The sequence below is a fragment of the Gavialis gangeticus genome, unplaced genomic scaffold, assembly GCF_001723915.1.
Source record: "Gavialis gangeticus isolate Ggan-Ray unplaced genomic scaffold, GavGan_comp1, whole genome shotgun sequence".
Classification (NCBI taxonomy): Eukaryota; Metazoa; Chordata; order Crocodylia; family Gavialidae; genus Gavialis; species Gavialis gangeticus.
The window spans coordinates 22,981,152-22,992,218 of NW_017729011.1; the positions used below are offsets into that span (position 1 = coordinate 22,981,152).

Genomic DNA, 11,067 nt, shown 5'->3' on the forward strand with positions numbered 1-11,067 from the left:
CCCCCCTCTGTGACCTCTGCTCTTTGTTTGCATGAAAGGCAAGAAGGCCAATGCTGAAGAGAAGAAGGCCGCCCTGAGAACTGCCACAGAGTTCATTGAAAAGATGCAGTATCCCAAACACACCCAGGTACGGGGCAATGGCAGGGGCACCGGGGTGGCCGTGCCTTCTGCCCAGCTCTCAAACTTGATGTCTCCCAGACGAAGGGCACTGACCCCAGAGCACTGTCTCCTGGTCACAGAGCACCCCTCCTGGGCTTTCAGACAGCTCCTCTTCTGTTGATCTGCCCTCGGACATAGATCTCTGCAATCCCACCTGTCTTAGCATAATGCTGCCATTTGAGTCCTTGCAATCACTCCCTGCAGAAGTATTATTCTTCTCTCTCAGAGGCTCTCCATCAGGGAGACTCCAAGAACTATCCCAAGGGAAAATTGCTACCCTTGCTAGGCTTGGCAGTTTCAGTCCCTGCAATCTCTATCTTAGTCTCAAAGGATCTTCAGACTCCTGCTCTCTGAATCCTGTCCTGCCCCCAGGCCCATTAGAGGAGCTAATCTGCTCCCCCTGTGTTCTCCAACCCATTCCCCCCACCATGCATAAGCATTTTTAGGCAGGTTGGTGTTTCCCATTTTAAGCAACTTCCTCCCTCAGTTTGCCACAGCTTTTCCAGGTGTATCATGTGGAGCTAATGGATCTCCCAGGTGTTAAATAGCCTCTGTGCAGGTCCCAGGAAGCTGGAGAGAGGCTTTTTGGGAGCGGAAATTGTGGGTTCCTTTGGGTAGCCTGAAGAGCAGTGCCTAATATAATCTCCCAGGAGAGGACTTCTTACAAGGGTTTTTATTATTATGATCACCAGCAACTGATTTTTCTGTCCTTGCTGGTAGTCTCTAAACTGTTTGGCTTTCAGAGTGGTTTGTTCCACGAACAATCCTAGAACGTGCTTTTAGGGCCACGTGTTTACTGTAGTGGTTTAGACTTTTCCAGGGTTGAGCACACGTACTGGCTGAGAGCAACTGATGCTTCCCAGGCTGTGGTCATGGAGCTGGTACTGCACGAATGTAGGATGCTCATGATAGGACTGGGCAGAGAAGAACATGTGGAGACACTGATTGTCAAGGTTGTCGTTGTGGAGCCGGCGAGTCCCCCACACCCTCCAGGGACAGCTTGACTAAGTGCATGTTTGCAACTTCATGTTTCTCTGTCTGCAATACCACTCCTTGTGGTTGGGTGGTACAACCTCAGTGGAGGGGCTTCAGGGATTTTTTTCCCCTCTTTTGGCCCCACATCCGCCAGTGATGTGGCGGAGAACAGCTGGAACCACAGCCCCGCCAAGCATAGAGCAAGAGTCCCCCTAACAGACCACTTCCCTCGTTTCAGATCCAAGTCCTGCCCGAGGAAGGTGAAACGCCTTTGTTCAAGCAGTTCTTCAAGAACTGGCGGGACAGAGACCAGACGGAGGGGCTAGGGGTGGCCTATGTCTCCAGCCACATTGCCAACATCGATAAGGTGCCTTTTGATGCTGCTACACTGCACACCTCCAAGCCTATGGCTGCCCAGCATGGCATGGAAGACGACGGCTCTGGCAAGAAGCAGGTAAAGGAGCAGCGGAGAGGAAACACAGAGGCATCAGCCCCACCGTGGGCCAGTCCCCTCCTTGCTTCTTCCATTGCCTGATGCTTGGTACGAGAGGAGGGGAAGTGGCTGCAAGATGTGCCCCTGGCGTTGTGAGCTTGTGCTCCGAAGCCAGGGTGGAGTTTGGTCCAGAAGGGCTAAGTGCTGATGTCCCCTTCTCTCTGCTCCCCATCTTCAAATGCAAACCAAAAGGAGCTCCTGGCCCAGGCTTTCTCCTTTGGGAATGTGGCAAAGCTGAGACAGCTCCTGCCTTCATCTGGCGTAACTGTGAAACCTCCAAGGCAGCAAAGCACCCACCTGCCCAGGAGCACTCGCATGTGCCCAAGTAGCTCTGACGTTTTTGCTGAATTCAGCCAAGGTTTTGGGCTGAGGACAGGAGGGTTATGGATGTGACGGCAAAGGTCCTGTGCGAGTCAGCCCGTGGTGGGAGGGGTTGCGGTCTATTCTCGTCTCTCCCCGGCAGGTGGTGCTGCAGGGCCGTGGCTGGTGGGAAGCTGATCCCGGGAAGGAGCTACTGAAAACAGCACTGTTTATTATGTGACGTTTATTCCTGTTTCACTGAGTTGGGACATTTCTGCCCCCTCAATGCTTTTGTAGATTTGGAGAATAGAAGGCTCTGCTAAAGTGGCTGTGGATCCCTCGAGCTACGGCCAGTTTTACGGCGGAGACAGCTACATTATCTTGTATGACTACAGGCACGGAGGCAAGCAGGGACAGATCATCTACACTTGGTAAGAGCTTTTCTGGTGCCGAAGGGCTTGAGAAGCTGGGCAGGCAAAGATCCCGCGTTGCAGCTGCAGAAGAAGCAGCGTCCGCTCGCCCAGGGACCCTTGGGGCAGTGGGTTCCCCCCTAGAGAGCCTGCCCTGGCCAACAGCATGCCAGCACGAAAAACAGCAAGTGGGTTAACTGCAAGGCAAGAAAGGGTCAGTGCAGAAGGTGACCGTGCCTGGTTGTGTTGGACACAGTGGTTACACTTCCCTTTGGCCGAAGCTCAAGCTCTTTCTTTGTGGGCTCCACCTCCTTGGCGAACCATAGGATTGGCTTTTTGCACACTGCCTTCTTCCTGCTGCTTGCTTGCTCAGTGGGAGGCTTGTTGTCACAAGATTTCCCAGGCCTGTTTTCTGTGCAAGGCTCGGTTCAAGCAGCCCCGCAGAGGCCTCCTTCCGAACAGACTCCTCGGGAGCCGGGAGAAAGCAGTAGCCTCAGCAAGGGGAGGAGGGTGGGTTTTTTGTTTTTTGTTTGTTTTTTTTTGTGGTGTATATGCCTTTTTGAGGAGTGTAGGTGAGCTGTTAAGCTAGTTATTTCAGTGTGGGAGCTGAAGCAAGTGTGTTGTTAAATCAGTTACCCTGGGGATGGGGCGACCTGGGAATCGAGATGCACAGAGATCCCTGCTCAGGCACCCTGCTGAATCCTGTTCCTCCATGCCCAGCACAGTATTCGTGGTCACCAAGCGCTGAGCGAGCTGGTTAACAGCTGGTTTGGTGATGGTGCTGAGGCCCCAGGACAAAGCTCTTAGATGTGCTGTGCTTTTTTTCCCCCCTCCCCAGGCAAGGTGCAGACTCTTCCCAGGATGAAATCGCCACCTCTGCCTTCCTCACTGTGCAGCTGGACGAGGAACTGGGAGGCACCCCGGTGCAGGTAACTGAAACCACGGCAGCCGAAAGTAGGGCACACGCAGGCAAGGTGGCTTCCTTCACACTTTGCTAATTCACAGGCACTAATGAACTCTGCGCCCTGATGTTTGGGGTGAAGTGTGGAGAGCTGACACTGCTTACCACCTTACTGGGGTCATTTGACCCCAGTACTCTTTCCTGCTATGGCAGGGGGTTGGACTAGATGATCTGCTCAGGTCCCTTCCGACCCTAGAAACTATGAAACTATGCTTCCTGGCAGAAAGCAGAAAGCAATGCGAGGTCATGGTTGGCAGGGCTAACTGGACCTTGTCGTGCATCCACAGGTGCGTCTCGAGTAGAGCCAAGGAGGTGATCCTCCCCCTCTATGCGACGCTGGTCAGGCCACAGCTGGAGTATTGTGTCCAGTTCTGTGCGCCCCATTTCAAGAGGGATGTGGACAACATGGAGAGGGTCCAGAGGAGGGCCACCCGCATGATCCGGGGACAACAGGGCAGACCCTACAGTGAGAGACTGCGGGACCTGAACCTATTCAGCCTCCACAAGAGAAGGCTGAGGGGGGACCTGGTGACCGTCTATAAACTCACTAGGGGGGACCAGAAGGGTTTGGGGGAGACGCTGTTTCCCCTAGCGCCCGCTGGCATAACAAGGAGTAATGGGCACAAGTTGATGGAGAGGAGGTATAGATTGGACATCCGCAAAAACTACTTCACAGTTAGGGCGGCTAGGAGCTGGAACCAACTTCCAAGGGAAGTGGTGCTGGCCCCTACCCTGGGGGTCTTTAAGAAGAGGCTGGATGCCTACCTGGCTGGACTCATTTGAGTCCCATTTCTCTTTTTGGGGTTTTTTGTTGTTCTCCCGCCCTGGCGGGGGGTCGGGCTAGAAGATCTACTAGGTCCCTTCCGACCCTTAATCTATGAATCTATGAATCTATAAAGGAGAGGAAACACTTTGAATATATTTAGCTCAGCTTTGTGTAGGGAGAGGTGCTGGTGACCTAAATGCAAACCCCCAGAGTTGGCTCAGACATCTATTTTTTCCCCTCCTTTGCTTTATTTAACATCCAAGTGAGAGGAGAACAGCATAGGGGTGAGGAGACCGCTTCTGGCACCAGTGAGCCAATGCAGGATGGAGAAGTGGTCGAGCAGCAGATGCATTGTCCACTGTTTCCAGAAGCGACCATGCCGGAGTGGTGACCTATTCAGAAGGGCTGCTGAGTGCAGCAAGTTGGGTTTAACTCTCTGCTTCTCTGTCTCTGTCTCCCCTTTACATTTCTTCCTCTTATCTCCATGTTTGGCCTTTTTAAAGCACATATCACTTTATGATCTAAGCATTGTGCAAGACCTACAAATGTCAGTGCAGACAGCACTGGGCTAGGAAGGCTGCTTTCTCCTGCGCCCACCCCAGGGGTTAAAGCCCTGAGCGGGTAAAGGAGGAAGGGAGTGGAAAGGTCATTTAAGAAGCATGGTTTTTAGAAGACAAAGATTGTAACTCCTTGGAGCACGTGATGCATAGCTATTATGCAACAAAAGCAGACATGGGCCTGAAATCCATCCCAGGGCTAGCACCACGGGAGGATTCAGCATCCTCCTCTGAGTATCATATGAGTGGTGTACGGTACTGCGCGGCAACAGGGCCTCGCTCAGATTTGTTACCGAACGTGTTTATCTGGTGCCGGAGCCCAGCCACGGTGTCCAGCAGAGCAGGGGCGGCAGCAGAAGAGCTTTTTGGGAGAGGCTTTGTGCTGAGGGAAGGCAGCAGTGCCAAGCCAAGGAGAAGTGGGAATCAGTGAGTCAGCACTTGGCAGCTGTGCTCCCTGTTAACGATTCCTGGTAGCGTGCGCTCCTGTTGCTATGCGAGAAACTGGCTTTACAGATGTCTGAAGCGTGACTAGGGACACTGTAATTACTGTGGCTTGCAGCTTCTGCCTCGGTGGACTGCTCTCCCTTAAGCTGAGTTGGCCAGGATGAGTGATGATGAGGTGGCTGTTTGGCTGGTTAGCTTGAAGGCCTCTGATTTCCCCTACAATAGTCCTTACTGTTTCTAGCAGGGTACCGCTGCTTTTGTGGGCCCCTGTTATGGCAGTCTTGAGGGTGGCGGTGACTTTGGGCTTCCTTCTTACAGAAACGAGTGGTGCAGGGGAAAGAGCCACCTCATCTCATGAGCATGTTTGGTGGGAAGCCTTTGATCATCTACAAGGGTGGGACCTCCAGGGACGGAGGCCAGACGGCACCTGCAAATACGCGTCTGTTCCAGGTCCGCTCAAGCACCTCTGGAGCTACCCGAGCAGTGGAGGTACGTGATGGAGAAGCCAGCCAGCCAAACGTGGGGTTTACGGGCAGGCCAGGAACATGCTCCTTCAGTTCTTGCTGTACTGAGTTCCCTCTTGGAGCAGAAATAATGCCAGGTTAACCTTTGGGCAGGACTTGCCCTGAACTGAAACAAACATCCAAGGTCCCTTCTGACCCAAACATCTATGAAACTGTTTGCAGTGTAGATAAGATACCATGAGCTTCCCCTTCTCCCATGGGTAAATAGTAATAACCAACACGTTCCCTTAAGTTTACTGCTACTATCCGGTACTGTTTGAAGGGCTTTTCACAAGAGGCAGAGGGATTGTTTCATCCTCACTATATCAAATGGCCAGTCTCTGCAGCAGAACGCAGCCCCTTGCTAGCAGCGCATAACAATGCGACTCTCCAGCTGAGGATGAAGTGACAAGTACCTGATCCTGAAACAGAGCTTCTGCCAGGACACAGGTTAATATTCACGTTTGTATAAAAAAAGAAAAAGCAACTAAGTCACAGATGGTGACAGAAGCTGTTCTTCTCAATAGCTTTCTAGCCCCATCATGGAGTGCTAGTTTGGTGCCGATTGATGAGCTTGGAGGTCTCCCATCTTTCTTAAACATCCTACTATTGAGGATGCTGAGATCTGGTAGGATCACAGCCCTGTATCAGACATGTACATGTCAATCAGATGTACACAAACCACTTCTTTACTCTTCTTGTTATTAGTTAACTCCCTGACTCATTTTTTCAAACATGAGTCAAATATGTGCAGGACACCAGTCTCCTTCACCCTAGCATGGTGGTGTGGATTATCCTTTAGCTTCAGCAAAATTAGCTGCAACTTGCAAGCGTGCTCTCTCTGCTTTAGCCACTGACACTTGTATGGTGGTTGGTACGAGCCAATTCACAGCAGCAGGAAAGACAGAGTCACCAGTGCTGATGGTGGCTCTTCAGGAACTGGCAGTGTCCAAATTATGGACCTCTTTGCTAATCCATTTTGATTTTCAGCTGGATCCTGTTGCCAGTGAGTTGAATTCCAACGATGCCTTTGTCCTAAAAACTCCCTCCGCTGCTTACCTCTGGGAGGGCCAAGGGGCCAGCACCACTGAGAAGTCTGGAGCTCAAGAGCTGCTGAAAATCCTGGGAGTTCGCCCTGTACAAGTTGCTGAGGGCAGCGAGCCAGGTGAGGGAGACACGACTCGACCTTCTGGCTGCCACTCCTTGCCCATCTTATAGTTGGACCAAGGGTGTTTACTTTGACCTTGTTGCCAGAAGCCAAATCATCTAGGGAAACAAGGTTCCTTCTCCAAGGCAGTCATCGCCGCTAGGTTCTGTACTTGAACAGGTAATAGGAGAGCCCAGGCACCTAGCTGTGGTGTTAGAGTTAATAGAGAGGAATAAGGACCCATTAGCTCCCAGTGCAAATTCTTTTCCCTTTAAGGAGCCAGGGGATTCTGTGTTGATTCCCTCCATCCTCGTGCATCCATCCCTGGTCTTTGACAGGACTGTTCCTTGGTGCCAGTAGTGTCCACTCTCTTCATCAGTTAGCAATAATGCCATGGGACTGTCTTCCTACACAGTGGGTCATGGTCAGACAAGGTGCAAGCATGAACTGGTGACTGCATCTGCTCTGGCCTGGATGAGTTTAGTGAGGTAACCCTTTACTTTTATTCCCTGGCATTGCCTTTCCCCTTCCAGGATCTTGGCTTCGTCTGTGAGTCTGCAGTTGGCCTTAGCTTCATTACTACATGCTTTAGTTTCCTCTGATGTGCTACCTGGTGGAGATGTATTCTGCTGTCTCAGTCAGTGAATTACATGGTCAGAATGGCAGCTCTCAGGGGGCAAGGTGCATACCTGGGATGGCCCAATTATTCTGGATAAGGAGATTCATAGTGGCTGCTCCAGGGGCAGGTTTGTGCACAGCGGGGTGCATTGCTGAGGCATGGAATGGCTCCTTCAAACACCTTTGATACACTCGTATGGCGTATGCCCACACTGGTGGCTCTCAGATCCTGACATGGCGAGTCCCCTCAAGCAGTGATGGGTGGACGTGGTGCGGGCAGGAGGAACATCCTCATCCCACTCTCTCTTGCAGATAGCTTTTGGGAAGCACTAGGTGGAAAGGCAGCTTATCGTACCTCCCCACGGCTGAAGGACAAGAAGATGGATGCTAATCCCCCTCGCCTCTTTGCTTGCTCAAACAAGAGTGGACGTTTTGTTGTGAGTGTTTTGGGGTCTAACTGGAGGCTGTTCTCAATGATTTACACATCTGGCTACTAGGTCCAGAGACAGTCCTCCAGTCCTTGGCCCAAGCTGCACCTTCACCAGTCTGGTTACAGTGCTGCTTCCCAGTTAATGCACCTGGCTTCCCCTATAGTGGTGTCAGCAGTGCTTCCCTGCAAAGACAGCTGCAAAATCCTTAGCCCTGTTGCTACTATAGCAATTTGCCATGGTGTTAAGCTAGGGCTCCTTTGGCTGGGGTTAGCATTCAGGCTCCACTGACTAACTTGGATGCACTCCAAGTGGGAGGAATTGTGAGCACATGCATAAAACCATGGCTTTCCTGGGTAAACTGTGATTGAATTTGTCTCTTGGGCAAAGACTAGGGTGGATGGACGTGTTGTGTGGTCAGGAGCCATGCGAGCACCTCTTCCCCTTGCAGTGAATGCAATGCATTCCTAAGTTGGTATCTACTGGCAGGGAAAAAATGATGCAAACATGGCTCAGAATAACACAAGTTTTCCCTTGAGTATGTGATTTTTTTCCCCCCTTAAACATAATTCTTTTCAGATTGAAGAGGTTCCCGGGGAGCTGACCCAGGATGACCTTGCCGTAGATGATGTCATGATCCTTGACACATGGGACCAGGTACCATCAAGTTAATTTAACTAGGAGGGAAGCAAAGACGTGCTATGTACAGAAGAGATCCACAGTTATGGAAAAGTTATGATACCACAGGATCAATGTGGCCAGCAGAGGATAGATTAGATATTTAAACCATATTGATTTTTAATCTAAAGGATGGATAAAGTTGCATTCCTATAGTTTCCTCTGTTCAGATGATTGTCCAAATGGAATGTGTTTTGCTGGAATCAGTGCAGTCTATTTACAACTTTGAGCCTGTAAACTCCTTGAGGACAGGAGTTTATTCCCATACCTTCTGTGTGTGTGACTGGGCATGAGGTCAGCACCCAGTGGTTCATTTTTATTAACTTCCTGTGTCATTAAGGAAAACAGAAGGCTCCTTGGTCACCTTGCACAAATCAAGCAACCAGTCTGTATATGGGAATGCTACAGCTGCTTAAAACAATATAGGTCAGATGGCAGCTGGTTCTCCCTGCTGTCAGAATAGGGTAACTGTACCGGCCATTGTTCACATTGTTGTGATTTATCATTTGGGAAAAAAGTTCTCTCTCAAGCTATGCCAGAAGCATTAACAGCTTCATTTATAGTTATGAGTGGATCAGCAGTTCAGCCAAACAGTACGGCTTTTTCCAGTTCTATATCATGCCTCTGTTTCCTTGCTGAGACCTTTTCTGACTTTGTTTCAGAGGCAGATTGCTCCTAAAGTTGTTCATGATCTTTCGTTTGTAGGTCTTTGTCTGGATTGGAAATGAAGCACAGGAAGAAGAAAAGACTGAGGCCTTGGCATCTGGTGAGACCATCATATTTTTTTCTAAATAACTCCTCTCTCCTTTATTCCACCTCTGGCTAGACCACAGGGAGCAGGGAGTTCCATCTTTCAAACAGCTGCTATCTTTATGATGAGATAAAAGCACAGACTGCTGGATTGATGAGGAAGCCCTTGTATCTAGAACAGCTTGGTATGATCCCTGTAGCTTGGTGCAAGCAGGCACTAGTTGTTGGACAAACCATGTTCATCTTTCAGCAAACTTAGGCTACATAAATGGCTTTTACTTAATGACTAGAAGAAATGCAGTAATTTTCTGCCTTGACTGCACACTCTTTAAGCTTTGTATCTAATTGTGTGGATGAGCATGAGACTCTTGTCGCCTCAAAATGTTCAAATTTAAGATGCAAAAGGTAACAAAGTCGGGGGAGGGAATAACTGTTGTTAATGAAAATCAGAATCCTTGATATGAGTCAAAAGATCACCTCAGATCTGATGAGAAATGATGGCATAACTTTACAGTTTAAATACTGATGCTTGTTAGCGGCTCTGCTACGTAACTCATGAGCAAAGAGCATTCCTGATTTGAATCCTTCCAGATACTTGGCTTGTGATTGAAAACATCTCCTGGGACACTACTACACACCCACACACACCTGCTGTGACCTTGTTGGCAGAGTCACCTGTTTATTAATAATTAAAAAAAAAAAGCTTGAGGCCTCGTTTTCTAAGTCTCTGCCATGCAGTGAGCTTTTTCCAGAGCCTCATTCGATGATCACGCTACAAAAGCTGTCATGATTTGATGGGCTTTCCTTCTTGCCTGTTCACAGCTAAAAGGTACATTGAGACTGATCCAGCTGTCCGAGATAAGAGAACTCCTATTACTATCGTCAAGCAAGGGTTGGAACCACCCACCTTCTCTGGCTGGTTCCTGGGCTGGGATGATGATTACTGGACTGTTGATCCTCTGCAGAGAGCCATGGATGAACTGGCTGCCTAAGCAAAAAGCATTTTTGTTTTGGAGTAGAGTCAGCTTGGTGCCTTCACTACCTACAAGTGCTACTTCCTCCTGCAGGACACACGTTAATGCGGCAACTGTTTTTAATAGCCAGATAGCTGTGCAATAATTAAAGAATTTAATGACCAGTCATATCACCCTCCCTGCTGCTTTAAATACGGTATTTAATACAATAAAGCTTATACAGAACAAGTGAAGACTAAAAAAGTTGTTGTATTTCAATTATTGGGAGGAACACCTTGTGGAGCCAAATTTAAGCTGTTTTGACATAAATGCACCTTTAAAAAAGTCTACCTAGTTTGTGATGTTTTTACATATGCATTTGCTGCAGAATGCAGGTCTTTCTGCTGACTGATCAGCTACTAAAACTTGCACTAAATTACTGCATGAAACAAGCCAGTGATTAGGAAACAAATTAGATCAGAAAAAGGGTGGAAAACAAGATACAAAGTAAAAGATAAAATTAGGAGGGAAATGACATGAATATGTTATGGAGTGCAGAAATAAACTAGAGGCTAGCTGTTAATAGGTATCCTAAATACATGAGTTTTGTGCCCCTCGAAACTGGGTTGTCAGAGCTAATGATCCCTTCAGTTTTGGAGTTCTAACAAATTAGCTCTGGTCACTTGCAGGAAATTGCTCCTTCTATTAACCTGCTGCTATCAGCTGGAGTAGAGCTCCTAGTGCTAATTGCTAATGCATTTTCAGCTACGAGAGAAATCCTGAGTCCCTAGGCCTAGGGCTGGAATATGCAAATAGAGGGATGCCATGTAAATACACCTGTGGATACAACATACTGTAACACATGGCTTCTTCCACAGAACAGCTCAGAGCAGCAGCTGGTTTCATGCCATAAAATATGGTGTGC

At 49.1% G+C, this 11,067-nt stretch overlaps 1 protein-coding gene across 1 annotated transcript in view; it reads left to right on the forward strand.

Moving 5' to 3' along the window:
- GSN (gelsolin) overlaps positions 1-10,406 on the forward strand; it is a 26,741-nt gene extending 16,335 nt beyond the window's left edge. The window contains exons 10-18 of the mRNA XM_019510315.1: positions 1,373-1,588; positions 2,225-2,358; positions 3,176-3,266; positions 5,384-5,554; positions 6,559-6,733; positions 7,646-7,770; positions 8,341-8,418; positions 9,145-9,205; positions 10,012-10,406. Coding sequence (XP_019365860.1) covers positions 1,373-1,588; positions 2,225-2,358; positions 3,176-3,266; positions 5,384-5,554; positions 6,559-6,733; positions 7,646-7,770; positions 8,341-8,418; positions 9,145-9,205; positions 10,012-10,181 — 1,221 coding nt within the window. The 3' untranslated portion in view covers positions 10,182-10,406. The remainder of the gene's footprint in view (positions 1-1,372; positions 1,589-2,224; positions 2,359-3,175; positions 3,267-5,383; positions 5,555-6,558; positions 6,734-7,645; positions 7,771-8,340; positions 8,419-9,144; positions 9,206-10,011) is intronic.
- Positions 10,407-11,067: the final 661 nt, after the last annotated feature.